Source organism: Hyperoodon ampullatus (genome assembly GCF_949752795.1).
Source record: "Hyperoodon ampullatus genome assembly, chromosome: 11".
Classification (NCBI taxonomy): Eukaryota; Metazoa; Chordata; class Mammalia; order Artiodactyla; family Ziphiidae; genus Hyperoodon; species Hyperoodon ampullatus.
The window spans coordinates 96,565,591-96,593,474 of NC_136924.1; the positions used below are offsets into that span (position 1 = coordinate 96,565,591).

Below are 27,884 nucleotides of genomic sequence, written 5' to 3' on the forward strand. Positions count from 1 at the left end.
GGATGTCAGTATAGAAGGTGGGAGACTGATTATTACGGGATGTGTGTGGGAGGAGGCCGAAGTGTCCGTTGTGGGGGGGGGGGTGAGTTTCTGCCTATTATGGGATATCAAACTGGGGGTGGATGAAGAGTGGTTATTATGGGATGTCTGTGGGGGATGGGGATTGAGTATTATGGGATGTGAGGCTGAATGGCTGGGAGGGGTGCTTATTATGGGATGGCCATGGGGAGGGAGAGGTGACGAATTATTATGGGATGTTAGCATTAGGGCCAAGAGTGAAGAAGTTGGCAAAGGATGGCTATTATGGGATGTCTGGGGGTGTAAAGGGTTAGTTGCAAAAGGTCGGCAATATCATGAGATGTCAACAGCCCTGGCATATATGTGTATGGACTGTGTGTGCGTGGGGGTGGTGGTGGTGGTGGTGGTGGTGGTGGTGGTGGTGGTGTCCGTGTGTATTATGGGATGGCCAGGGGGTGGGTGGTTGCCCGGGTGACACGCGCGCGCGCGCTCGAGGGGGCGTGGTCAATGGTTGCCGGAGCGACGAGGGGGCGGGGGTTGCCCGGGAGACCTAGGGAGGAGGGTGGCGGTAGTGGAGGGGGGGTTGGAGTTGGTTGAGGTTATTATGGGCTGTCCGTGGGGGGGCGGGGCCTGTGCGGTGGGATTTCCCGGCCGGTGTTTCGGGCCCTTTAAGAGGCGACGCTGGAGCCGGAGCCATTTTCCCCCCTTCGGCCGCGGCGAGGAGGAGCCGGAGCGGGAGTGACACCGGGCCGGACCCAGCGCGACCTGAGGCGGCTCTGGGGTGAGGAGAACGCGGGGTTCCCAGAGAGACAGCCCCTCTCAGCCCGACCAGCCCCGAGGGTCCTGCCTCCACCCAACCGCCCCTCGGGCGTCCCCGGACCCGCGGACCGCCCCCTGCCCGGGGAGCCGACCCTGCCTCTCCCTTTCCTGCAGGGCGCCCAGCCCCCGCCCTCGTCCGGCGCGAGTCTCGCTCCCCGCGACTCCCCACCTCAGGCTTGGCCTCCCACCATGCCCGGCGGCCCCCGGGACACGTGGCCCGGCCCCCTGCCCGGTGGGAGCTCCGGCCCCCCACGCCCCTGCCTCCAGCCCCCTGGAGCGCCGAGCCTCCACGCCCCCTCGTCCCCGCGGCTCCTCCGGAGAGCCCGAGTTGTCCCAGAGGACAGCCTTTGGAGAGCTACCCTGTCTGGGGACTGGCCCCTCCCCAGGCGCAGGGAGGCGCCCCCCCACCCCCCAGTGACCTTGTGTCCCCGAGCGCCTCGCCGCCGGCCGCCTCCCCCGGCCCCCCCGCGCCGCGGCCACTCGGACCCCTTCCCCCGTCACGCCCGGCTCCGTCCAGCGGCTTCTCCCCTCCCCACGCCGGCACCGGCCTGCCCTCGGGGGCGCCTCTCCCTCTCGTCTGGGGGGCTCCAGCCGGGGAGCCGGCTTCCGGGCTGCCCCCGGGAGTGTGGAACTAAAGTTCAGCCTGAGTGGTTCGGGTGCCCTGCTCGGGTGGCTGTGGGGCGGCCGGGGGTGGGCGGAAAGCGCGGCGGGGTGGGGGAGGGGGCCGTGCGCGTCACTGTTCTCTTTCTCTCCCCCCTCCCCCGCACAGTGACTCGGGCCAGTGTCGAGGGCCCCAGGCCGCAGGCAGGAGCAGCTGGGCCAATTCCCTGGCCGGGAGCGGAAGGGGATGGCGTCGGGCCTGGGCTCCCCGTCCCCCTGCTCAGCGGGCAGCGAGGAGGAGGATATGGATGCACTTTTGAACAACAGCTTGCCCCCTCCCCACCCAGGTAACAGCTTCCCCAAGGGCCCCGGGCAGGAAGGAGCCATCTGGGCCCTCCCTGGCGACTCTGGTGTGGCAGGGTTGAGTTTCTGGGCTTTCTCTGTGCAGTCGGAGGTGGAGGGCATCCGAAGGGAGTGGTTCCCTTCTGCGGAGCTGTTGTGCGAGGGGGCTGGAAGCCATGTGCCTTCTGGGCTCCGCGGACCGCGATGCAAGCTTGCTGCACTGTCTTCGGGAATGCTGTGCAGATCCCGGTTGAGGGAGCTCTCTGGGCTGGCAGGCTTTGCCTGGCGTGGGTCCTAGGAGGAATGCAGGTAGCTGGGACCCCTGGAGGCTGCGCGGCGGCGGCGGCGGCGGCGGCGGCGGCGGCGGCGGCGGGGTTGAGGATTACGGTTGGAGGAGACCAGCCGGGCATCTCTGCTAGTAGGATCCTGTAGCTGCTGCTGTGGAAAGGAAAGAGGGAGTGCGGGTTACTCTCTGATTATTTTTAGCTTCTGATCAGTTACCGGCTTTCTGTGCAGTTTCAACCGTGTGAAGTTTGAATTGCGCTTCTCAGCTGGGATCTAGAGCGCTTTTAGTCAGGCAGATTGCTGGAATGTTGAGTGAGGCTAGGGGTAGGATGTCATACCCTGCAGGATATACTAGGAGGAGCAAAAAGAAGGAAGGTGACACCCTGGGCACCCCTCTTCCCCTGGCAAGTGGACTTAATCCTGGCTTTTTTCCCAGGACGCTTCTGCCCTGTGCAGGTAGCCTGGGGTTTGGGCTGGTGGTGTGAAGTGTTTGTGTCGGTGTGTTGGGGGTTGTGCTGTCTGTGTTTTGGGGTGGCTCCTTGGACTGGCCGAATCCCAGTGGTTATAACCAGCCTGCATGATTGGCATGGCTCTTGTCTATCCTCAACTGATGATGGATGTCATGTTGCTAAGTGGATGTCTCTCTCCTCTGTCCTTCGTTCTTCAGAGCGCTTTGCTAAGTCACCTACTTGTTTCCTTGATCTTTTTTTTAGTTTAGTTTTTTTTTTTAACATGCCATTTCTTCATCTTCCTCGTTTATATTTTTATTTTAATTCTGGAGCCTGCTGGTCCTGTTTTTGTTTCTCATCAAACATCTTTCACTTTTGCCTTCTCTTTCCTTAGCTCCAGCTGCAAGTTGAGGTGGTCTGGGAGAGATGTTTCCACATTTGGCACTTTCTAAGTTGGAAGTCTTCACTTCAACCTGAGGCCACTTAGGAGAGGGTCAGTCTTCTTACTGAATCTTCAGCTGTTGGGATAAGAATCTCAGGCTTGAGTCTCATCACTGTGTAGGGCAAGGTGGTAGATTTCTTTTTTTTGCGGTACGTGGGCCTCTCATTGTTGTGGCCTCTCCCGTTGCGGGGCACAGGCTCCGGACGCGCAGGCTCAGCGGCCATGGCTCACGGGCCCAGCCGCTCCGTGGCACGTGGGATCTTCCCGGACCGGGGCACGAACCCGTGTCCCCTGGCACGTGGGATCTTCCCGGACCAGGGCACGAACCCGTGTCCCCTGCATCGGCAGGCGGACTCTCAACCACTGCGCCACCAGGGAAGCCCCAAGGTGGTAGATTTCTGTGCTATGGCCCAAGGTGGGGGTAGGGTGGTGCTAGTGGTGAGGCAGTCCCATCGTTTCTGTGCGGGGCATGAGAAGTAGCAGTGCCATCCAGCCAGTGTTGGTTCCACATCTTGGCTTCCCACTGGCCCCTTGGTCTGGGGCTGCCGCTGTGTTGACTGGGAGCCTGTGGGCTCCCAGGGTGAACTCTCCCCCAAGCTGTAGCGTGACCCAGTTTTTCCACTCGCCCCACCCCATTCCTACCCCTTTCCCAAATCGTTCTCTGTGTCTCAGCCAGTTTGCCGCTTGCCGTGTCAGCACATCTGCTTGAGAAGTTTGAGGGTCTTAAGTGGATGGAAGGGCGTCCCCTTTGCCTCCGTGAGTTTAGTTTGTCCTTGTCTCTACTTCCAGCTTTTATGGAGGCGTGGCTGATTGGGAAGGGGGGCACCACGGGGATTGCTGGGGAGAAGCCCTTAAGAAAATGATTCTTTCTGGTGAGATCCAGGCTGGTGTCCCATTCCCAAGGGAATGGGAGGGGCTGTCTTGTGCCTGGCCTGATCCTGGGCTGAGCGGGAAACGGGGAGGCTGATGGTGCTTTGTCCAGCCCAGTGCCGCCTGTTCCCTAGTATCTGCCTCGCACAGGAAGGGCGGAGTCAGAGGCATTTTAGGGCCAGTTCTGGGGGTCAGGAGCAGAGAGCATGTGTAGGAGGAAAGGAAGCATTGTGTTGTCCACCACTCTCTAGGTGCTGCTCCTTTTTCTCTGTGGTGGATAGGTGGCTGCCTCTAATCTGTTAGCGGTGGTTTAGGATCTGTGGCCTGCACTCTGGTAGAGGTGATGAGGAAACTGAGTTTCAGAGGCGTCTTGTGGGCTCCCATTCCTCAAGGTAAATCTTTTGGGTGTCAGAAGGAAGGCTGTGTGCTCTGACCACAGCTCCACTGAACTCTTGTTAAATCTAAGCTCTGACGATTGAAAGCATGACGATTGAAATCATAACGATTGAGGGAGTAAGTCAGCCCCTCACATGGTGTCACCCTTCAAGGTGTCTTGGGTTTCCTTGTCTAAGACATTATTAGAATGGCCTCTTGAGAGCAGTGTCATCCCACAGTAGGTGTTAGAAGAGGTGGCATTTGGACCTGGGGCCAGGTAGTAATTTGGGAAGTCTTCTGTGAGAGGGTAGTCTGTGCCCGGCTACCTCTCTCAGCCGCACCCCCTCCCCTGCCACTTCCTGTCTGTCCTCTCTTGGCAGCTGGGTGCCCTGGGTTGGCTTCTGTGGTCAGGAGCCATTTTCCTTCTCAGTGGGTGAGGCATTCCCTCCTTCTCTCCACTCCCTTCTCCACTCCTCCCTCCTTGTGGGGGGGTTGGCTTGGGAAGCAGGAGGGAGAGAGGAGGGAGCTGTTACAAAGGAGGCTGCCTCCTGGCCTTCTCCTCCCCCTCTGTGCCCCTTCCCACCTAGGCCTGCCCAGGAGCTCTCAGTATTACCCCAGGCTTTGTGTGTGCTCCCAGCCGGGGAGGAGGTGGAGCCAGATGGGGGGAGGAAGGGGGGGGATGGTGACAGCTGGGCTGATTTGGGCCCCTGGGGAGAAGAGGCTACTGACCCAGGAGAAGCTGGGGAGGAGCAGCAGAGCTGGAGATGGGGAAAGGAAATCAGCTTTGGGAGTGCTGGCCCCCGAACTTGGGGCTTGGAGGTTCTGGCTGTTTTGCGCAGTGATGAGCCAAAGGGGTTAGTGAAGGGTGTGGTTTCTGGGACCCTCAAGCAGGTACTGTTCTGGGAATGTGCTGAGGGTATATTCTTTAGTTTTTGCCTTCTGCGTAGGACCTCCTATTCTCATTTCATGGTTTATGGAATACTTGGTGGCTGGTTATAGGAGGACTAGGCCTATTTCTCTTCCTTGGTTAACTGTATGCAGCTTGATTCAGCTGCGCTGGTGAACACATAGAGGACTCGTGTTAGGGATGAGGGAGAGGAGGCAGGGGTCTGGACAGCTGCCCGAGGTGGGCCTGGTCTGGCCCGGCAGGCCTATTTCAGGCATATACAGCTCTCTCTTTGTCTGTTTTTGTCCTGAGTATCAGCTTCCTTCTGTGGCGTGTATAGCAGTTCTCTTCAGTGGAATCTGGGACAGGAGGTGGGGGAATAAAGTCTAAAGCCTCTGGATTGGGCTCTAACCTTTTGCTATTGATCTTTTCCCTGCCTACCTTTCTTTGCCAAAATATATGTAGAAAACGAAGAGGACCCGGAAGAGGATTTGTCAGAAGCAGAGACTCCAAAGCTCAAGAAAAAGAAAAAGCCTAAGAAACCTCGGGACCCTAAAATCCCTAAGAGCAAGCGCCAAAAAAAGGAGGTGAGTGGGTGACTGGATGTTATGGGCAGCAGGAGGAAATGGGAGGTGCTCGGTGGAGGGCTGGGGCCTTGGTTTCTTGCCCTGGGGCGGTGGGCCAGGTCCTGGGCGGGAGCCCCAGGGCTGTCCTGAGGTCAGCATGTGTGTAGCATGTGTGTGTGTGTCTCCCTCTCCCCCTTGCCTGCTCCAGCGTATGCTCTTATGCCGGCAGCTGGGGGACAGCTCTGGGGAGGGGCCGGAGTTTGTGGAGGAGGACGAAGAGGTGGCTCTGCGCTCAGACAGTGAGGGCAGCGACTATACCCCTGGCAAGAAGAAGAAGAAGAAGCTCGGACCCAAGAAAGAAAAGAAGAGTAAGTCCAAGCGGAAAGAGGAAGAGGAGGAGGATGACGAAGACGATGATTCAAAGGTGCCTGGACCTCCAGCCTCTTCTCTGTGCTTCTGTCCTTTGTCTTCCAGACACTCTGCTGCCCCTTAGAATGTTTTCTCTCCACCTGTTTCTAATGATTCCTGCTTAGCCCTCTTACCCTGGACTTGCCAGCCTTAGTGGCAACTCAACCTCCCTTAGCGAGGATGGGCCCTGGGAGTCAGGCTTTGACTTCGCTCTCTCTGCAGGAGCCTAAATCATCTGCTCAGCTCCTGGAAGACTGGGGCATGGAAGACATTGACCATGTGTTCTCAGAGGAGGATTATCGCACCCTCACCAACTACAAGGCCTTCAGTCAGTTTGTCCGGTAAACAGGAGGGTCTTGGGGGCAGGAGATGGAGAACGCTTCTGTAATCTCTTCTCACCTCCCCCGCCTCCTTTATTTTTAACCTTTTTCTCTTTTCTGTTCCTGCCACTTTTCCCCCAGACCCCTCATTGCTGCCAAAAACCCCAAGATCGCTGTCTCCAAGATGATGATGGTTTTGGGTGCGAAGTGGCGGGAGTTCAGCACCAACAACCCCTTCAAAGGCAGTTCTGGGGCTTCCGTGGCAGCAGCGGCAGCTGCGGCAGTGGCCGTGGTGGAGAGCATGGTGACGGCCACTGAAGTTGCACCTCCTCCGCCCCCTGTGGAGGTGCCTATCCGCAAGGCCAAGACCAAGGAGGGCAAAGGTGACATGGGACTCAGCGGGAGTGGGGACTAGTGCGGGCTTGGGATGTCGAAGTTGGAGGAAGCGCGGACGCGCTATTCTGTCAGCCCAAAGATGGAAGCTAGGAGGTGGGAATGAACCGTGGATTAGGAGGGAAACTGGGGAAGCTGGCCACGTAGAAATATTTCAGGTGGGGAATATTTTATTGGGTTGGCCAAAAAGTTCGTTCTGTTTTTTCCGTAAGATGGCTCTAGTAGCACTTAGTTGTCTTTAACTTCATTCGAAACAATTTCGTTAGGTTGTATTGTGACAGCCGTCCAATCAGCGTGCATTAAAAAAAAAAAACTTATCAAAATTGGTGAATTTTTGTGTAGCCATTTTAATATTGAAGATGGAAGAAAAAAAGCAACATTTTCGACGTATTATGCTTTATTATTTCAAGAAAGGTAAAAAGGCAACTGAAATGCAAAAAAAGATTTGTGCAGTGTATGGAGAGGGTGCTGTGACTGATCGAACATGTCAAAAGTGGTTTGCGAAGTTCCGTGCTGGAGATTTCTCGCTGGATGATGCTCCACGGTCGGGTAGACCAGTTAAAGTTGATAGTGATCAAATCGAGACCTTAATTGAGAACAGTCAACGTTATACCACGCGGGAGATAGCCGACATACTCAAAATCTCCAAATCAAGCGTTGAAAATCATTTGCACCAGCTTGGTTACGTTAATCGCTTTGATGTTTGGGTTCCACATAAATTAAGTGAAAAAAATCTTCTCGACCGTATTTCCGCATGCCACTCTCTACTTAAATGTAACGAAAATGTTGGCGTTTTAAAGACAAATTGTGACAGGTGGTGAAAAGTGGATACTGTACAATAATGTGGAACGGAAAAGATGGTGGGGCAAACGAAATGAACCACCACCAACTATGCCAAAGGCCGGTCTTCATCCAAAGAAGGTGATGTTGTGTATATGGTGGGATTGGAAGGGAGTCCTCTATTGTGAGCTCTTTCTAGAAAACCAAATGATTAATTCCAACAGCTACTGCTCCCAGTTAGACCAACTGAAAGCAGCACTCGACGAAAAGCGTCCGGAATTAGTCAACAGAAGATGCATAATCTTCCATCAGGCTATTGCAAGACCGCATGTTTCTTTGATGACCAGGGAAAAACTGTTACAGCTTGGCTGGGAGGTTCTGATTCCTCCGCCATATTCACCAGACATTGCACCTTTGGATTTCCATCTGTTTCGGTCTTTACAAAATTCTTTTAATGGGAAAAAGTTTCGATTCCCTGGAAGACTGTGAAAGGCACCTGGAACAGTTCTTTGCTCAAAAAGATAAAAAGTTTTGGGAAGATGGAATTATGAAGTTGCCTGAAAAATGGCAGAGGGTAGTGGAACAAAACGGTGAATACGCTGTTCAATAAAGTTCTTGGTGAAAATGAAAAATGTGTCTTTTATGTTTACTTAAAAACCGAGGGAACTTTTTGGCCAACCCAATATCTTTCCCATGTTCTGCTCTGTGGTGTGTATTTGGATTGTATGATCTTACCTGCTTTCTCCTGATTTAGGTCCCAATGCTCGGAGGAAGCCCAAGGGCAGCCCTCGTGTCCCTGATGCCAAGAAGCCTAAGCCCAAGAAAGTAGCTCCCCTGAAAATCAAGCTGGGAGGTTTTGGTTCTAAGCGTAAGAGATCCTCGGTGAGAGCCCAGCCTATCCCCTGGTGAGGGTGCCTTAGCTAACGGGGAGGATGTGGTCTTATGTCAGGATTCAGGGTTCACGGTAGGTGCATGAGGATGTGGGGAGTTGGCCATAGAAGAGGTGACTCGGCTCCCTTGCTGGGATTCCGGCACCCCTAGTAAAAGGGTGATCCCTTCTGCACCACTCTCTCCTTCCCCTTGGCCTGAACCTCTAACCTTCTCATCCTGCCAGAGTGAGGATGACGACTTAGATGTGGAGTCCGACTTCGATGATGCCAGTATCAATAGCTACTCTGTTTCTGATGGTTCTACCAGCCGCAGTAGCCGCAGCCGCAAGAAACTCCGGACCACGAAAAAGAAGAAGAAAGGTGTGTTTCTTTTCTGTATCAGTATGTAATGGAATGAGGGGGGAATGATTGGGGAAGCGTCTCCCTAAGGAGATAGGGGTTGGGTTTAGGGGGGTGGGGGGAGGGAGGTTTTTTCTAATAACTGGGCTTTCCCTCTTCCTTGCCTAGGCGAGGAGGAGGTGACTGCTGTGGATGGTTATGAGACAGACCACCAGGACTACTGTGAGGTGTGCCAGCAAGGCGGAGAGATCATCCTGTGTGATACCTGTCCCCGAGCTTACCACATGGTCTGCCTGGATCCGGATATGGAGAAGGCTCCCGAGGGCAAGTGGAGCTGCCCACACTGCGTGAGTGTCCGGCCGTCGTGGCCCTTTGGGACCCTCGAGCGGAAGGGTGGGATGATGAAACTCTTTCGGGCCTGGATGGGGGTAGAAGTGGTGGCGTTGCTGGCTACGGGCTTTGGGAAGCTTTCAAAGGAATGATGGGCGCGGTTCAGACGGGGGTGGGGGTCGGGGTGGGGGGTGGTAGTAATCTGACTCTGTGGTCCTTGACTGCAGGAGAAGGAAGGCATCCAGTGGGAGGCTAAAGAGGACAATTCGGAGGGTGAGGAGATCCTGGAAGAGGTGGGGGGAGACCCTGAAGAGGAGGATGACCACCATATGGAGTTCTGTCGGGTCTGCAAGGATGGGGGGGAGCTGCTCTGCTGCGACGCCTGTCCTTCCTCCTACCACATCCACTGCCTGAACCCTCCCCTTCCAGAGATCCCCAACGGAGAGTGGCTCTGTCCCCGTTGTACGGTGGGTGCCCGGCCCCAGCCGGTGGAGAGATGAGGGAGGTGTGGTCCAGCAGCAGGGTTTACCCCTCTTACGTGCAGGTGTCGTGAGGCTGAGGTGCAGGAGAGGTCACTGGAGATATAGGCCTTTTAGCCCTGAGGCACGGAGTTTCCTTCCCCGTATAGTCATGGGATACCTTTGTTCTGGGAAACCGTAGGACTAACTTTGAACAGAGTTGATGCTTTGCCAGCTCTCCGAAGTGGGATGGAGCGGTGTTCTTTTAGCCCAGAATATCCTTTCCTGTCTTGACACCCAGCCTCGAGGTCTTGGTAGCTTGGCGATATAATAGGGCCACTGAATGCTGTTAGATTGCTTAAGAGAGGAATTCTGAGCCCCAGGTCTGTGACTTTTCTGTGCCTACTTGTTCTGGGTTATTGTTGAAGTCTAGCTACTGGCTCTGTTAGGCAGATAGGAGTGATAATGTCTCACAAATCCTGGATGAAGTCCAGAAACAGAGAGGGAATTCTGTTCTTCTCTCCTGGGATTAGGGTCCTGGGATTAGGTCTTACTTGAAATGAGGTTTTAATAATCCTTTGATGAGGTTGAAGCTGCCTGTGGGCTATGCCGTGGTAATGATTCAGTGTTGGATTATCTCTTTTCCTCTTAGTGTCCAGCTCTTAAGGGCAAAGTTCAGAAGATCCTAATCTGGAAGTGGGGTCAGCCACCATCTCCCACACCAGTGCCTCGGCCCCCAGATGCTGATCCCAATACTCCGTCCCCCAAGCCCTTGGAGGGGCGGCCGGAGCGGCAGTTCTTTGTGAAGTGGCAAGGCATGTCGTACTGGCACTGCTCCTGGGTGTCTGAACTGCAGGTAAACCTGGGATAGAGTAGATGTGGGGCTGCAATGAAGGAGGGTAGTGAGAGAAAACAGCCTTGTGGGTAGAAGGCGTGGACATGACTCCGTGGTGACTTCTTTCCGCTTGCAGTTGGAGCTGCACTGTCAAGTGATGTTCCGAAACTATCAGCGGAAGAATGATATGGATGAGCCACCCTCTGGGGACTTTGGTGGTGATGAAGAGAAGAGCCGGAAGCGGAAGAACAAGGACCCTAAATTTGCAGAGATGGAGGAACGCTTCTATCGCTACGGGATAAAACCTGAGTGGATGATGATCCACCGAATTCTCAACCACAGGTACCAGGGGAGCTGGGCCAGACTGTGTTTGTCTTGGGCATACTGGAGGTGGGCAGCGTCTCCGCGGGGGATTAATTAAAGAAAATGGATGTTACCGGTAAGTTACACTTGGATGAGACACTCAGTATGTTATCAACTGACTGAATCCTGGTATTGGAGCCGTAGACTGTAGATGAGAGATCATTTTTGGTGCAAAGACGGGTAGACCAGATGTCTTTGGTTCTGAAGACGTGTGGTGTCTGGCCTCCCTAGAGGTCTGGGTTTTGGGAGGAACAGAGCAGGGTGGCCTTCCGGCTCTGAGGGTTTTCTCTCCTTGACTTCGCAGTGTGGACAAGAAGGGCCACGTCCACTACTTGATCAAGTGGCGGGACCTGCCCTATGACCAGGCGTCCTGGGAGAGTGAGGACGTGGAGATACAGGACTACGACCTGTTCAAGCAGGGCTATTGGAATCACAGGTGAGGGACTTGGATGAGTAGAGCTGCTGCTCACTGAGAAGGACTCCAGGCAGCTGTGTGACGTATCTGTCTTCCTTAGGGAGTTGATGAGGGGTGAGGAAGGACGACCGGGCAAGAAGCTCAAGAAGGTGAAGCTGAGGAAGTTGGAGAGGCCCCCTGAAACCCCAACGGTTGACGTGAGTCAGCAGGAGAGGGAGGGTGGTCTGTCGGGCAGGACGACGTATGTTGTGTGCTCCGGTCTGAAGGCATGATCTCAAGTGATCACTGCAGCTAAGTTGCTTCACACAGACTGCTTCCCTAATTCTCCACATCTCTGTAAATCGGGGGGAAAATACTAAGATTACTTTATTTTCTCTCTTCCTCATCAGAAAAATAAAAACGTAGATGTTAGTGTCTATACGACTGAGGAGGTGTCAGGTATGGAGGGGTCACGTAACCGAGCTTTTGTGAAACTTGTTTTGGAACCTGGGTCTTCTGACCCTTAATTCACGGCTCAATTCTTCCGGGGTTTTGTGTAATAGAAGGTGAGTCTGGTTAAGGTTAAACAGATAAATCTAGAGGGAGCATAGGATCATTTACCTGGTGGTTCCTGACCAGTAGAATTTACTGTACTGCCAAGGAGACTACGATGTGTCTTTCTTGGATGTCTGTAGGACCCAGATCTCCGTCTTGCCTTGCTTCCTGGAGGATCCTAAATAAAACACAAAGTTACAGTAACCATTAGGCACCTTTTTCCCACCATTTTTTGTGGCCCCCTCGAGTAGGATCTAGTGAGAGTGTGTCAGGAGGAGGCAGCCGCTGTCTTAACGGAAGGAAGGGAATTCTTGGCCAGCTCTTGACTTCTTTATTTCATCCTTCAGCCAACAGTGAAATATGAGCGACAGCCAGAGTACCTGGACGCTACAGGTGGCACCTTGCACCCTTATCAGATGGAGGGTTTGAACTGGTTGCGCTTCTCCTGGGCTCAAGGCACCGACACCATCTTGGCTGACGAGATGGGCCTTGGGAAGACCGTGCAGACCGCAGTCTTCCTCTACTCCCTCTACAAGGAGGTAGGAGAGCTGGGGCTGTTGGTCTTTTGTGTGGGTATTTTGTGTTCGTGGTCTTCTCTTACACTCTGAGGAGACAGAAAAAGGAAGAAAAAAAATTGGTCTGTGGCCCTGGAGAACAGTGTTGAGTGACAGTAAGATAGACGCAAGTACACAGAGACAGACTGGAGGGAATGGAACTGTGGGTGGGATTAGTGGTGGGTGCCTGGAGCCTCGGTCCTGGGGGACAGATATGCGCTGAGACAAGCAGAACTGTGGGTAAAAGTAGCGTGGAGAGACGTTGAGCGGCAGGGGTGCGGTGTAAGCTCCCTGCAGGGCAGGCAGGGCGTGTTGGTACATGGAGAAGGGAGGGAGAGGAGCGGCACACGCCCGTCCTCCGCCCATTCGGGGCAGGGGCAGGGTGGGTGCTCGGGTTGCGTGTGGGACTCTCAGTCCTTAATCTCCGTCTCCTCTTCTTCCTCAAAGGGTCATTCCAAAGGCCCCTTCCTAGTGAGCGCCCCTCTTTCTACCATCATCAACTGGGAGCGGGAGTTTGAAATGTGGGCTCCAGATATGTATGTGGTGACCTACGTGGGTGACAAAGACAGCCGTGCCATCATCCGAGAGAATGAGTTCTCCTTTGAGGACAATGCCATTCGTGGCGGCAAGAAGGCTTCCCGCATGAAGGTACCGCAGCGGGAGGGAGACCCACCCTCGGAGAGGGGAGTTGTTGCTCTGGGCCCCTCGTGTCCCGGTCCCCGGGGTGAGGCGAAAGGATAATAGCTGGGAGGAGGGAAACCCCCCGGAGTCTCTTGACTTGGCCTGTACCGGCGGAGTCGGACAGGAGTGACCAGGTTGCCTTCTTGTGCAGAAAGAGGCATCTGTGAAGTTCCACGTGCTGCTGACGTCCTATGAGTTGATCACCATTGACATGGCCATCTTGGGCTCTATTGACTGGGCCTGCCTCATCGTGGATGAAGCCCATCGGCTCAAGAACAATCAGTCTAAGGTGAGGGGGGGTCGGGAGGTGTGGCCTCCAGTTTTAGTGTTCTAGTACTACCTCCTCATCAAGGGGAGACCTAGGAGGACAGGAAAGGGGGAAAGGCTCTCTGCCTTCCATCCTCACTCGTGATAGATCACCCTTGGAGGCCAGGCCTTGAAAGTAAGATGGAGGGCTTCCCTGGCGGTCCAGTGGTTAAGAGTCCGCGCTTCCATTACAAGGGGCACGGGTTCAGTCCCTGGTCAGGGAACTGAGATCCCGCATGCCGCACGGTGTGGCCAAAAAAAAAGAAAAAAGAGTAACAGGAAAGAAGATGAAGGAAAAAAAAAGGTGGGGATGGGGGCGTAACTGCTGGGCAGCAAAGCAGAAGTCTGTGGACATGTGCTGGAGCCGTCTTCTTACTGAATTCCACTTCTCTCCTGCCTCACCAGTTCTTCCGCGTCTTAAACGGTTACTCGCTCCAGCACAAGCTGTTGCTGACAGGGACTCCATTACAGAACAACCTGGAAGAGTTGTTTCACCTGCTCAACTTCCTCACCCCTGAGAGGTTCCAGTGAGTGTGCGCTTATCCATAATCGGCTCCGCATTCTTCTAATTCTTCCTTTTGCCCGTTTCCTGTGTCACTTTCCTTTCTTCCTTTCCCCCTCTCCAACAACTTTTTCCTTTCTCTTTCTGAAGCAATTTGGAAGGCTTCTTGGAGGAGTTTGCTGACATTGCCAAGGAGGACCAGATTAAAAAACTGCATGACATGCTGGGGCCTCACATGTTGCGGCGGCTCAAAGCTGACGTGTTCAAGAACATGCCTTCCAAGACAGAACTGATTGTGCGTGTGGAGTTGAGCCCTATGCAGAAGTGAGTCTGAAGGGATGGAAGCACTGGCTCCGTTTGACAGGCACGCTTAGACACCTGCCAGTCTGCACGGTGCTTCCTAGTCTTCTCCATACTGCGCCGCAAGGCGTGTGGTGACAGGAGCCAGCGAGGGCTAAAGAAACCTGTTGCCAGGTTGCTGGGGCCCAGAGCTCTTTGTTTTTACCATCTTTACTGGAGTATAATTGCTTTACAGTGGTGCGGCCCAGAGTTCTTACTGAGTTAATCCTTACCTTGTTTAAAATGATGATGGTGGCGCTTCTTAGGTTTCCTCAGTCCCAAAGTGAGATATGTTGGAAAGAAGATCCCAGACCCTGGGACTGCATCATGAGTCACATAAAGGCTCTTGAGCATGACTTATCTTGCTGTCTTGCCCACATAGGAAATACTACAAGTACATCCTCACTCGAAACTTTGAAGCGCTCAATGCTCGAGGTGGCGGCAACCAGGTCTCTTTGCTAAATGTCGTGATGGATCTTAAAAAGTGCTGCAACCACCCGTATCTTTTCCCCGTGGCTGCCATGGTACGTTGTGCCACCTCTTGTTCCTCCCTGGGCGGGAACTGCTCCATTTGGGGTTTCTTTCAATATTTTTTCCTTTTTTGCTTCTTTCCTCAGGAAGCCCCTAAGATGCCTAATGGCATGTATGATGGCAGTGCCCTAATCAGAGCATCTGGGAAGTTATTGCTGCTTCAGAAGATGCTCAAGAACCTTAAGGAGGGTGGGCACCGTGTACTCATCTTCTCTCAGGTATCGTGTGGGGGCTTTTGTGGGTAGCAGTGGACAGCTCAGTGACACAGGGGAGGGATTGTCATCTGATTAATCCCATAATTAAAGTGTGCTCATTTTCCAGATGACCAAGATGCTGGACCTGCTGGAGGATTTCTTGGAACATGAAGGTTATAAATATGAACGTATTGATGGTGGAATCACTGGGAACATGCGTCAGGAGGCCATTGACCGCTTCAATGGTGAGAGGGAAGGAGTGGCTCCGATCCTGGCTTCCCTCACTCACGGCTCTGGACCGATCACTTGTTCTTCTTGAGCATCTGCTTTTCTGTGTAGTGGTTTAGGGTCTTTTGTCAATTGATGTGGAAGAGTACTTTTGAATGTCCTGATTGGAAGGATGTATTGGATTATTGCTGGGAGATTGTTTATTCCCTTTGGAGTCTTTGTTCTTTCTGCTAAAAAGAAGGGCACTTTATTTAACCCTCCGCATTGCATCTTGAGGCCCAGGAGGGACCAGGACTTACCAAACCCAGATAGCAAGTTAGTGGCAGGCTTGTCTCAGTAGCCACTGTCACCTCCTCTTCTTTTTTTTTACTTTTTAATTTGAAATAATTGTGAACTTAAAGTTCAAAAAATAATACAGAGAGTTGGTGTATACACTTCACCCAGCTTTTCTTAATAATGACTTACGTAACCTCAGTACAATGATCAAACCCAGGGAATTAACACTGGTGTCATACTACTATCTAAACTGTAGACTTGAATTGAATGTCACCACTGTTACTGTGTCAGGATCCAGTCCCAGATCCCACGTTGAGCGTAGTTGTTTCTCTTCCAGTTCTTCATTCTTTCCTTTCCTTTCATGACGTTGATACTTTTTTTTTTTTTTTTTTTTTTTGCGGTACGCGGGCCTCTCACTGTCGTGGCCTCTCCCGTTGCGGAGCACAGGCTCTGGACGCACAGGCTCAGTGGCCATGGCTCACGGGCCCAGCCGCTTCACGGCATGTGGGATCCTCCGGGACCGAGGCACGAACCCGTGTCCCCTGCATCAGCAGGCGGACCCTCAACCACTGCGCCACCAGGGAAACCCTAGAACGACTCTGCTTTGTCTGATATTTTCTCATGATGAGATTGACACTAGACATTTTGGACAGGAATCCCAGAGAAGCGATGCTGTGTCCTTTTCAGTGCATCATTCCCAGAGAGGACATGATGTTGATAATGTTCCATTGCTGGTGTTAACCTTGATCACTTGGTTAAGGTGGTGTCTGTTGAATTCCTCCCATGTAAAGTTACTCTTTTTTTTTCATTGTGATTGATAAATATCTTGAGGGAGATACTTGAGACTGTGGTGACATCCTGTTTCTCCTTAAACTTTCACACTGATTTCAGTGGTGGACCTTGCTTATGAGTATTACTTATTAATATTATTCGTTTTGTGTTTGCCTAATGAGGTGGTTTTTTTTTTAATTCAAATATAGTTGGTTTACAATGTTGTGTTAATTTCTGCTGTACAGCAAAGTGATTCAGTTATACATATATTTTTTCATTTTCTTTTCCATTATGGTTTATCACAGGATATTGAATACAGTTCCCTGTGCTATGCAGTAGGACCTTGTTGTTTATCCATTCTATATACGATAGTTTGCATCTCCTAGTGAGGTTTTATATTTCTGATATCCCTTAAACGTTTATTAACTGGATTTCCAGAGACAACTCTAATGGTGTTTTTGGTTCCTCTCTTAGCACCAGGTGCTCAGCAGTTCTGCTTCTTGCTTTCCACTCGAGCTGGGGGCCTTGGAATCAATCTGGCCACTGCTGACACAGTTATTATCTATGACTCTGACTGGAACCCCCATAATGACATCCAGGTGAGCAGAGGTAGCAGCCTTGGTCTACAGTGACTTTTTGGAAATGCATAGTGTTCTCTGTGAGGGCTCTATCATCTGGGATTAGTTGTTTCAGGGGGAAACAATAGATTCTTTTCAAATGTCTTTTACCTTATTGTAAGCCAGAGAGTTTGGGTTAGCTATGGTCCTATTTTGGGTAACATGATAGAGGGTGGTATCTGGGGGTAGGGGTGCTAAGGGAAGTGTTGTGTGAGGGCAAGCTGCAGCTCCTGCCTTATGCTGGATTTAACTTATTATGTGAAAGTCAGGGCAAGAGTAGAAGTAAGGAAATATGATTACTTCAGTTTTTGCCTCCGTTTTGTGCACAACTCCAGGCCTTCAGCAGAGCTCACCGTATTGGGCAAAATAAGAAGGTGATGATCTATCGGTTCGTGACCCGTGCGTCAGTAGAAGAGCGCATCACGCAGGTGGCAAAGAAGAAGATGATGCTGACGCATCTAGTTGTTCGGCCTGGGCTGGGCTCCAAGACTGGATCCATGTCCAAACAGGAGCTTGATGACATCCTCAAGTTTGGCACTGAGGAGCTATTCAAGGACGAAGCCACAGATGGAGGTGAGCTAGGCAGGAGCTTGTTTTGGTGTGGGGCTTGGCTTCTCTAAAGGGTATCTTTGATACCTAGGGTCCTGAGACTCAGACCTAGGGTCCTCTGGGACTTGCTTTTTCCACTGCAGCTGCTGAAGTTAACTGGGGGTATGGACCCCTGATTCTTTATAGGAGGAGACAACAAAGAGGGAGAAGACAGCAGTGTTATCCACTATGACGATAAGGCCATTGAACGACTGCTGGACCGGAACCAGGATGAGACCGAAGATACGGAATTGCAGGGCATGAATGAATATTTGAGCTCATTCAAAGTGGCCCAGTATGTGGTGCGAGAAGAAGAAATGGGGGTGAGTATGAGTCCAGAGCAATGCTGTGCTTGGTGATTGGTCCAAAAATTGGAATTGAGACCACAATAGTATTTGAGATGAGAGGAAACCATCTGTAGGCAAATTAGTACATTGTTGAATTGATATACCTCTTCATTTGAAGAGAAATTCTGTAACATATGAGCAAATCACATTCTCATCTTTGACGTGGCTGTCCGGCCACTTTTCACACTCAAAACACTTGTATTAGCTCTTCTTTTTTTTTTTTTTAATAACTTATTTTTGGCTGCGTTGGGTCTTTGTTGCTGTGTGCGGGCTTTCTCTAGTTGCGGCCAGCAGGGGCTACTCTTCGTTGTGGTGCGAAGCATCTCATTGCGGTGGCTTCTCTTGTTGCAGAGCACGGGCTCTAGGCGTGCGGGCTTCAGCAGTTGCGGCACACGGGCTTAGTTGCTCCGCAGCATGTGGGATCTTCCCAGACCAGGGCTCGAACCCGTGTCCCCTGCATTGGCAGGTGGATTCTTAACCACTGCGCCACCAGGGAAGCCCTATATTAGCTCTTCTTTATCAGAATCTCATCTTATTTTCTCTTATGTATTTTATTAGCCCTATAAATAAATTTTGGATTGCTATCTCAAGTCTCTCCGGAGAAAAGGTAGGAGATACAATACATACTTAGCCTATCTCCCTGTGCTTTTCTTTTTCCCCCCTGTGCTTTTCTTTTTCCCCCCTGTGCTTTTTAAAACTTTAGAATTGTTTTCCCTTTTTGTTTTCTTGTGTATTCTTGGTCTTTTTTTAGTAGAAAACAAAACATACTCAGCTATAAATGTTTGGCCTCTGTAATGAATTTTTTCCTCCTAATGATATCTAGGGTATAAAATGAAAAAAAAAAAATTGTTTTCTCTTCTGGTCCTCTTTCAGCCACCCAAGTCAGGGTTCTTTGAATTGGCATCAGTTTCTGGTGGTCCTTGACATCCTTTCTCATCCTTCCAATTCAGAACCGTCCCTCTTGTTGTATCTTTCTTTTTTCTTTTTTTCTTTTTCTGATACATATTATCTTTGTTCTTGAAAGTGATGCTACTAACTTCAGTTGGGTGTAACTATGGCTGAAAAGTCTGACAGGTCTACAGACCAGTAGTATTCAGTCAAAACAGCCCTCCTGTCAGGGTGGTGACCGCATATGGGAGTGACTGACTGGGGCAGAACGTGCTGAGTGGCTGTAAGGGAGGGGTGGCACTCTCCCTCCCCGTGACGACCTCTCCTGACAACTACACAGGTATACAGACAGCCCTCTTATTAGTGGCTGAGGCTGCTATTTACTTTATAATTTTTTTTTTTTTTTTTTGCTGTACGTGGGCCTCTCACTGTTGCGGCCTCTCCCGTTGCGGAGCACAGGCTCCGGACGCGCAGGCTCAGCGGCCATGGCTCACGGGCCCAGCCACTCCGCGGCATGTGGGATCTTCCCGGACCGGGGCACGAACCCGTGTCCCCTGCATCGGCAGGCGGACTCTCAACCACTGCGCCACCAGGGAAGCCCCTACTTTATGATGTTTTTTAATGTTATTTTATTTTTTTTTTTTTGAATTTTATTTTATTTTTATACAGCAGGTTCTTATTAGTTATCTATTTTATACACATCAGTGTATACATCTCAGTCCCAATCGCCGTATTCATCCCCCCCCACCCCCGCCACCTTCCCCCCTTGGTGTCCATACGTTTGTTCTCTACATCTGTGTCTCTGTTTCTGCCCTGCAAACCGGTTCATCTGCACCATTTTTCTAGGTTCCACATATATGTGTTAATATACGATACTTGTTTTTCTTTCTGACTTACTTCACTCTGTATGACAGTCTCTGGATCCATCCACGTCTCTACAAATGACCCAATTTCGTTCCTTTTTGTGGCTGAGTAATATTCCATTGTATGCGTGTACCACATCTTCTTTATCCATTTGTCTGTCAGTGGGCATTTAGGTTGCTTCCATGTCCTGGCTATTGTAAATAGTGCTGCAGTGAACATTGGGGTGCATGTGTCTTTTTGAATTATGGTTTTCTCTGGGTATATGCCCAGTAGTGGGATTGCTGGGTCATATGGTAGTTCTATTTTTAGTTTTCTAAGGAATCTCCATACTGTTCTCCATAGTGGCTGTATCAGTTTACATTCCCACCAACAGTGCAAGAGGGTTCCCTTTTCTCCACACCCTCTCCAGCATTTATTTGTTGTTTGTAGATTTTCTGATGATGGCCATTCTGACTGGTGTGAGATGATATCTCATTGTAGTTTTGATTTGCATTTCTCTAATAATTAGTGATGTTGAGCAGCTTTTCATGTGCCTCTTGGCCATCTCTATGTCTTCTTTGGAGAAATGCCTGTTTAGGTCTTCTGCCCATTTTTGGATTGGGATGTTTTTTTTTTTAATATTGAGCTGCATGAGCTGTTTATATGTTTTGGAGATTAATCCTTTGTCTGTTGATTTGTTTGCAAATATTTTCTCCCATTCTGAGGGCTGTCTTTTCGTCTTTTTTGTAGTTTCCTTTGCTTTGCAAAAGCTTTTAAGTTTCATTAGGTCCCGTTAAACTTTATTTTTTGAATAGATAGTATAGCCCTCCATATCTGTGGTTCCTCCACATCTGCAGATTCAACTGACCATGGACCATGTAGTACCGTAGTATTTACTGTTGAGAAATATCTGCATATAAATGGATTCATGCAGTTCAAACCTGTGTTGTTCAAGGGTCAACTGTAATTCACCTAGTTCAAAATTCAGAAGCTACAGAAGTATCTCTTTCCCACTCCAGTCCTTTGGCTACCTAGCTCCCTCCCTGGGGATAAGTGATATTTATTTTATAAATTATTTTATGTGCACACAAATTACATATATATGTATATATACATATATATGTATATACACACGAACGCCTTTTTTCCTTTTCCTTTTAAGGAAAGTAGTTTTTTTTTAATTGAAGTATATTTGATTTACAATGTTGTGTTAATTTGTGCTGTACAGCAAAGTGACTCAGTTATACATATATATACATACTCTTATTTTATATATACTCTTTTCCACTATGGCAGTTCCCTGTGCTACACAGTAGGACCTGTTGTTTATCCATTCTCTATACAAAAGCTTACATCTGCTAACCCCAGCCTCCCACTCCATCCCTTCCCCAACCCCCTCCCCCTTGGCAACCACCAGTCTGTTCTCTATGTCCGTGATTCTGTTTCTCTCTCTGTCCGTGATTCTGTTTCTATTATATAGATTCATTTGTGTCCTATTTTAGATTCCACATATAAGTGATATCATATGATATTTGTCTTTCTGACTTACTTCACTTAGTATGATAATATCTACTCTCATCCATGTTGCTGCATAAGGAAAGTAGTTTCTTATACATGACATTCTGTACCTTATTTTTGTCCACCTAATAAATCTTGGAAGATTTCGTCCAAATCAGTACCTAAAGAGCTTCCCCCCATCCCCACCCCTCTATTCGCTGCATGATACATCCTTGTTTGGAAGTACCATAATTTAGTTACTTTTAAAAATTGAGATATAACTGACATATGCCATCATATTAGTTTCAGGTGTACAACATAATGATTTGGTATTTGTATATTTTGTGAAATGGTCACCCCGATAAGTTTAGTTAATATCTGTCACCATACATAGTTATACATTTTTTTTTCCTGTGAGAACTTTTGAGAGCTGCTCTTTTAGCAACTTTCAAATATGCAGTACGGTATTAACTATAGTTACTATGCTATACATAAAATCACCATGACTTATTTATTTTATAACCGGAAGTTTATAACTACAGTTACTGTGCTATACATAAAACCACCATGACATTTATTTTATAACCGGAAGTTTATAACTATAGTTACTATGCTATACATAAAATCTCCATGACTTATTTTATAACTGGAAGTTTATAACTATATAGTTACTATGCTATACATAAAATCACCATGACTTATTTATTTTATAACTGGAAGTTTATACCTTTTGACTCTCTTCACCCTTTTCATCCCCCATAATTTATTCAAGTTCCATAATGATGGATATTTAGGTTGTTTCTAGTATTATGCTGTTAGCAGCAGCTTAATTCTAAAGTGAGGGATTTGGAATTAGTGGTCCTGAATGATCTGAAAAAATAGTAAGACTTTCAGAGGAGCATAAACATTATTGGGGTATAAGAGGATATATATAATTTTTTTTCACAGTTGGTAAACTTTTATGAAGTTTATGAAGAACAGAAAGGGCTTATGGCCCTTCCACTTTATCTCTTGGGAAAATCTTTTGCAGTATTTCAGAAGCTTCTCCATGCTACCTTGCTAAGGCTGTAACCTCTCTTTTCTTCATTTTACTGTCTCGCAACTGTATATGCATCAGTAAAAGGGTTTAAAAGAAAACATACTGTCTCTTCATCCTTCTCTTGTGGTAACAGCTCCATCCTATATTTTTCTTTAGTTATTCTGACTGCTAATCTCAACATAATTATGAGGAACCATGTCTTGTCAATTAAATTTCTTTTAAGCTCTTAGGTCCAAGCAGGCACACCAAGTATTTCAGAGTCCAGTCATGAAAAGGAGCTAGCAGAATGGGAACTGTGAGGACCAGGGGTAGCTGGTGGTGCTGACTTCAGCACCCCTGAGTCCTGGCCCTCCCTCTGTCCCAGGAGGAAGAGGAGGTAGAACGGGAAATCATAAAACAGGAAGAAAGTGTGGACCCTGACTACTGGGAGAAATTGCTGCGGCACCATTATGAGCAGCAGCAAGAAGATCTGGCCCGCAATCTGGGCAAAGGAAAGAGAATCCGTAAACAGGTCAACTACAATGATGGCTCCCAGGAGGACCGAGGTGTGTGTGGCCGGCCCCGCCCCCCACCCATGGGCCGTTCCACTAGAGCAGTGGGCCCCGCTCATCTGCCCTCTCTCCCTCCAGATTGGCAGGACGACCAGTCCGACAACCAGTCCGATTATTCAGTGGCCTCAGAGGAAGGTGATGAAGACTTTGATGAACGTTCAGAAGGTGAGGGCTATGCCTTTCTGCTGGATTTTTTAAATATTGCCTTGTCTGATATCCCTATCAGTGTCACTCACGCATCCTTTTCTTCTTGCAGCTCCCCGCAGGCCCAGTCGCAAGGGCCTGCGGAATGATAAAGATAAGCCATTGCCTCCTCTGTTGGCCCGTGTTGGTGGGAATATTGAAGTAAGTACCGTTCCGTTCTAGGGAAGGTTGGGTGAGTGCTGCTGTCGGGTCTTTGGTGGAGTAAGGTCTACTCCTTCTCTCACCTAGGTTCCTTCTCCCCCCAGGTTCTTGGCTTTAATGCTCGTCAGCGAAAAGCCTTTCTTAATGCGATTATGCGATACGGGATGCCACCTCAGGATGCTTTTACCACCCAGTGGCTTGTGAGAGATCTGCGAGGCAAGTCAGAGAAAGAGTTCAAGTAAGTTGGGGGCTGGAATGCCTGTTGTAGAGCAAGGGCTTTTAGTCTCTGGTCACTCCACAGTACTAGTGCAGGCTGTGCAGGAAATCGGCTGTCTCCTCTGCTGACGTTGGCAAGTGAAGCTGTTAGTAATAGGGTTCCTTGTACTCCTAGCTTCCCTGGAAGAGGACCTGGGACATGGTGTGGGGTCTGGAGACCAGCTTTCAGCGCGATGGTGGGCTTTACCTCACATGGAGCCATAGTTGTTGTCTGGGGTGATGCCTGACTGCGGGTGGGAAAGAATCTGATCTAGGAGTTGGCATGATTGCTGTTTAACCCATTTCTCTATTTGTTTACTACAGGGCTTACGTCTCTCTTTTTATGCGGCATTTATGTGAGCCGGGAGCAGACGGGGCCGAGACCTTCGCTGATGGTGTACCCCGAGAAGGCCTGTCTCGCCAGCATGTCCTTACTAGGATTGGTGTCATGTCCTTGATTCGCAAGAAGGTGAGCCCTGAACCTCCCTCCATCGTTCAGGGGTTTCTAGGTGAAACTGGAGAGCCAGCAGGAAAGGAACCTAGATGGAATTGGGTCTTCAGCGTCTTGTCCCATTGCTGCAGGTTCAGGAGTTTGAACATGTTAATGGGCGCTGGAGCATGCCCGAACTTGCGGAAGTAGAGGAAAACAAGAAAATGTCACAGCCAGGGTCACCTTCCCCAAAGACTCCCACACCCTCCACTCCAGGGGACACACAACCCAATACTCCTGCACCGGCCCCACCCGCTGGTAAGTCTGCCTGGACTGTTGTTTCCTAGCCTCTTCTTCTTGTCCTGGCCTTTGCTTTTTCTGCTTCCCTGTGCTCAGTTCTAACAGGGGAATCTGGCAGGACACACAGCAATCTCCCTCTCAGTTTAGGAGGGCTGTCCTAAGAATAGGGCTGGCTCTTAAAGGCACGAGAGGACAGTTTAAGATGAGACAAACTGAGAAGGTGTGACCTTCTCTCTGATCTGGGACCTTCTTCCTAATGAATGTCTATTATTGGTGTGCAGAGGATGGGATAAAAATAGAGGAAAATAGCCTCAAAGAAGAAGACAGTGCAGAAGGAGAAAAGGAAGTGAAGTCTGCAGCCCCTGAAGCCACTGTTGAGGTAAGAGACGGGGGTGACTGGATGCCACACCAAAGGCAGATGGATAAGCCTGTTCTTCCTCTTGGGTGCTGGCCTGTCTGCTTCAGCTTCTTTCTTCTTTCCTTTGAAGTGTACACAGCCCCCTGCCCCTGCCTCAGAGGACGAAAAAGTCCTTGTTGAGCCTCCCGAGGGAGAGGAGAAAGTGGAAAAGGCAGAGGTCAAGGAGAGAACAGAGGAACCAATGGAGACAGATCCCAAAGGTATGCACATTTTCACACACTACAGATCCCTGTGAACCACAGTTGCTCTTGGACTTGCAGCCCGGCTGGAGGGAAGTGCAGAGGAAGTGACACACTGAAGAATCTTGTACCCTTGATTTTGAACTGTGGGCTTTTTCTCTCTCAAGACATCTTTTAAGACATTCATCATCAGGATTTAGGTCCAGGATATAGTGTAGAACAGAGAGTATGCTTCCTTAGATACGCTGTCAGTGCCATCTGTTCTCCCAGGTACTGCTGATGTGGAGAAGGTGGAGGAGAAGTCAGCCGTCGATCTGACTCCCATTGTGGTGGAGGACAAAGGTGGGTGTTTGGAGAAGCTGACTGTGCTTTTAAAAGGACTCTAAAGCTGAGAGGAAGGACTTTATCTCTCGGACACCCCTCCGCCCCCAGGTTCCCCCATCCATACCCATATAATCATTTTATCGCAAGCTAAAAGACTCCACCTCTCCCCACATGTGGCTGTCAGTGGGCCAGTGGCACCTTTTCCTGGGTTTAAGAACACTTCTGTGGAGAAAGGGTGGAGGTGGATGGGTATCTTGTAGCATATGGTGCTATGTATGGGTAAGGGCTATGGTGCTGGCTTCTGTCTGGAGCTGACATTTTTCTTCTGCGTGTCCTGTAGAGGAGAAGAAAGAAGAAGAAGTAGAGAAAAAAGAGGTGATGCTTCAGAATGGAGAGACCCCCAAGGACCTGAATGATGAGAAGCAGAAGAAAAATATTAAACAGCGTTTCATGTTCAACATCGCAGATGGCGGTTTTACTGGTATGAAAAAGGGGCCCACTGGGGTTAGGTGGATTCGAGGTGAAATCAGGGTTCTTGTCAGAAACCAGGGTACAGAGACTTTACCTCTCCTAGAGAGAATGCCAGGCTGACTGCACACTCCTCTGGGCTCCATGTGAGAAAGCCAGAGGGTATATTAAGTTGGTATCTGGGGATCAGGAATAAATAGCTTTTTGAATTCTCACAGATGTTTGCCTTTCTTTTTCTCCCCAACCTTCCCTAAATTCCTCCTCAGAGTTGCACTCCCTGTGGCAGAATGAGGAGCGGGCAGCCACAGTCACCAAGAAGACTTACGAGATCTGGCACCGACGGCACGACTACTGGCTGCTGGCTGGCATCATAAAGTATCCTTTGCCTGAGTTGGGGCTGAGGTCCTTGGTGAAGGTTTCTGAGGGTCCACAGTTTGAAGTTCTTAATTTCCTTGTTTCGTTTTTCCTGAGCAATTAATTTTCCAATAGCCATGGCTATGCCCGGTGGCAGGACATCCAGAATGACCCACGCTATGCTATCCTCAATGAGCCTTTCAAGGGTGAAATGAACCGTGGCAATTTCTTAGAGATCAAGAATAAGTTTCTAGCCCGAAGGTTCAAGGTGAGCAGGACGGGGAGGAATACAGCGTGGAAGTGGCAGCCCTTAAAGTGCAGAAGGGACTAAAGGAGGGAGTCTCCTCATTCAGCCACGCTGATTATTGTGTTCTCTTGTGCACTTCGCTCTGTATTCTGTGAAAGGCTTTGCTCCCAATATCTTAAATATCAGAGATCAACACATACAGACCTGAAGGTTAACCAGTTGGTTAAGGGCTGAAGATGACTGTGCCTGATGCATGACACAGACCAGTGCAGTGGGTGTGCTGGGGAACACGTAGGCTGGAGTGTTCAGGAAAGATACAGAGGTGGGACTGAATTGGATCTCTGAGGAGACAGGGCTGCCAGTGGGCTGGTGGTACGTTTTTCTGGGTCTGTGTGGATGAAGGGTGGGGTAGACGCAAAGGTGTGGAGCTCCATTTTCAGAATCACTAGGGCTGATAGGCCCAGGACTGAAGGGGGGTTTTCCTCAGGAATTCAGCAAATGCATATTAAGGGCACCTTGTGTGCAGACCATCATAATGGGATACCATGGAGATGAGACACGTGGATCTCAACGCTGAGTATAATTGGGGGAATAAGAAATGTACACTAATAAACATTCCAACATCATGTGCTAGGTAATGGGTGGGCCAGGGACAGGCCTGGTGCCTGTTCTCAAGGAGCTCTCAGTTTAACGTAGAGGCAGACGTGTGGTCAAATGAATGTCATTCTGTGTGTTGCGAGGGAGACTGCTAAATCCTTAAGAAAGTTCTCCAGAGGGAATGTGGGGAGTGGGGAGAGCTCACAAATGCTCCAGGGAGAAGATGGCATTGGAATGAAGTTTTGGTGAATGTAATAGAGATTGCTGGATAGAAACGGAAGGCCCTTTGATCAAAAGAATTAGGTTAGGCAAAGACAGAGCCTGTAGAGCTTATGGTGTTTGGAAACAGCAAATAGTCCAGGTGGGGTGTAGAAGACACTTGTGTTGATGATGGTGGGAGGTACACTGGAGAGAGAAGTAAGGCTGGAGGTCGGTAGGTAGGTTTTTGGCACCAGATAAGAGAGTTTGGACTTTACCTTATAGTTCATGGGCAGCCATTGAGGGTTTGTGAAGGGTTTTGATACAACCAAGGGAAACTGAAAGAGAACATTCATGAGATTACAGAACTATCATATAGTCATGAGGTAGGAAGGGCTCGTCTGTGATGCTGGTTGTGGAAAATAAGAAGGATAAGATAAAGGGAACGAGGGACTTCCCAGGTGGTCCAGTGGTTAAGACTCTGCGCTCCCAGTGCAGGGGGCCCGGGTTTGATCCCTGGTCAGGGAACTAGATCCCCCATGCCACAACTAAGATCTAGCGTGCTGCAACTAAGACCCGGTGCAGCCAAATAAATAAATACTAAAATAAATAAATAAAAGATAAAGGGAATGAAACACTAAAGAATTTACAGGATTTACTGATTTACTGTAGGGGTCAGCAAACTTTTTCTATTAAGGCGCCAGAGTAATTCAGGCCTTGTGAGACACTGACACTCAACTCTGTGTGCAAGCAGCCATAGGTGGTAAGTATGAATATGTTCCAGTAAAACTTTATTTATCGACACTAAAATTTGAACTTCGTATAATTTGTATGAAGCTTTATAAACTATTATTTTGATTTTTTTTCAACCATTTAAAAATGAAGAACCCATTCTTAGCTCTTGGGCCATCCAAAAACAGGCAGTGGCCCAGATTTGGCCCACAGGCCATAGTTTGTTGACCCCTGAGTTACTTTATTGAATTTGAGATACAAAGGAGTGAGACTCCAAAAATAAGTGAAGTTTTGAGTCTGAGTCACTGAGAAAGTTAAATTATCATTGGCAGATCAGGGAAGTGAGGAGGAGAGGGAGCAGTTTGTAGAAAAAAGTTAAGTTCAATTTTACACAAGTCGTTTGTTGTTTTTCACAAGTAAATATCCTCCCAGTACTCCCACCACCATTAAACAAGTGGGATCAAAGTGATCAACCATGCACAAGTGGGATCAGAACAATCAGTGCTTGAGATACATGTTTGAAAAGCACCAACTCATTTGCATAGAGGTGCTGGCTGATGCCAGGAGG

General features: G+C 49.5%; 1 protein-coding gene across 1 annotated transcript in view; it reads left to right on the forward strand.

Annotated features, from left to right (window-relative positions):
- The first annotated feature begins 678 nt into the window (after positions 1–678).
- The window catches only part of CHD4 (chromodomain helicase DNA binding protein 4), a 30,338-nt gene continuing 3,132 nt past the window's right edge, over positions 679–27,884 (forward strand). Inside the window, exons 1-37 of the mRNA XM_079714500.1 lie at positions 679–799; positions 1,607–1,784; positions 5,552–5,673; positions 5,882–6,076; positions 6,283–6,401; positions 6,522–6,763; positions 8,308–8,435; positions 8,668–8,803; positions 8,951–9,129; positions 9,340–9,579; positions 10,223–10,426; positions 10,542–10,747; positions 11,073–11,204; positions 11,284–11,380; positions 12,065–12,256; positions 12,719–12,919; positions 13,104–13,241; positions 13,664–13,785; positions 13,911–14,084; positions 14,482–14,623; positions 14,717–14,848; positions 14,952–15,069; positions 16,574–16,698; positions 17,052–17,289; positions 17,452–17,627; positions 22,283–22,463; positions 22,548–22,634; positions 22,726–22,814; positions 22,919–23,052; positions 23,394–23,538; positions 23,652–23,817; positions 24,081–24,178; positions 24,288–24,417; positions 24,667–24,738; positions 25,061–25,201; positions 25,455–25,563; positions 25,678–25,810. Of these exons, the coding sequence (XP_079570626.1) occupies positions 1,685–1,784; positions 5,552–5,673; positions 5,882–6,076; positions 6,283–6,401; positions 6,522–6,763; positions 8,308–8,435; positions 8,668–8,803; positions 8,951–9,129; positions 9,340–9,579; positions 10,223–10,426; positions 10,542–10,747; positions 11,073–11,204; positions 11,284–11,380; positions 12,065–12,256; positions 12,719–12,919; positions 13,104–13,241; positions 13,664–13,785; positions 13,911–14,084; positions 14,482–14,623; positions 14,717–14,848; positions 14,952–15,069; positions 16,574–16,698; positions 17,052–17,289; positions 17,452–17,627; positions 22,283–22,463; positions 22,548–22,634; positions 22,726–22,814; positions 22,919–23,052; positions 23,394–23,538; positions 23,652–23,817; positions 24,081–24,178; positions 24,288–24,417; positions 24,667–24,738; positions 25,061–25,201; positions 25,455–25,563; positions 25,678–25,810 (5,343 nt within the window). The 5' untranslated portion in view covers positions 679–799; positions 1,607–1,684. The remainder of the gene's footprint in view (positions 800–1,606; positions 1,785–5,551; positions 5,674–5,881; positions 6,077–6,282; positions 6,402–6,521; positions 6,764–8,307; positions 8,436–8,667; positions 8,804–8,950; positions 9,130–9,339; positions 9,580–10,222; positions 10,427–10,541; positions 10,748–11,072; positions 11,205–11,283; positions 11,381–12,064; positions 12,257–12,718; positions 12,920–13,103; positions 13,242–13,663; positions 13,786–13,910; positions 14,085–14,481; positions 14,624–14,716; positions 14,849–14,951; positions 15,070–16,573; positions 16,699–17,051; positions 17,290–17,451; positions 17,628–22,282; positions 22,464–22,547; positions 22,635–22,725; positions 22,815–22,918; positions 23,053–23,393; positions 23,539–23,651; positions 23,818–24,080; positions 24,179–24,287; positions 24,418–24,666; positions 24,739–25,060; positions 25,202–25,454; positions 25,564–25,677; positions 25,811–27,884) is intronic.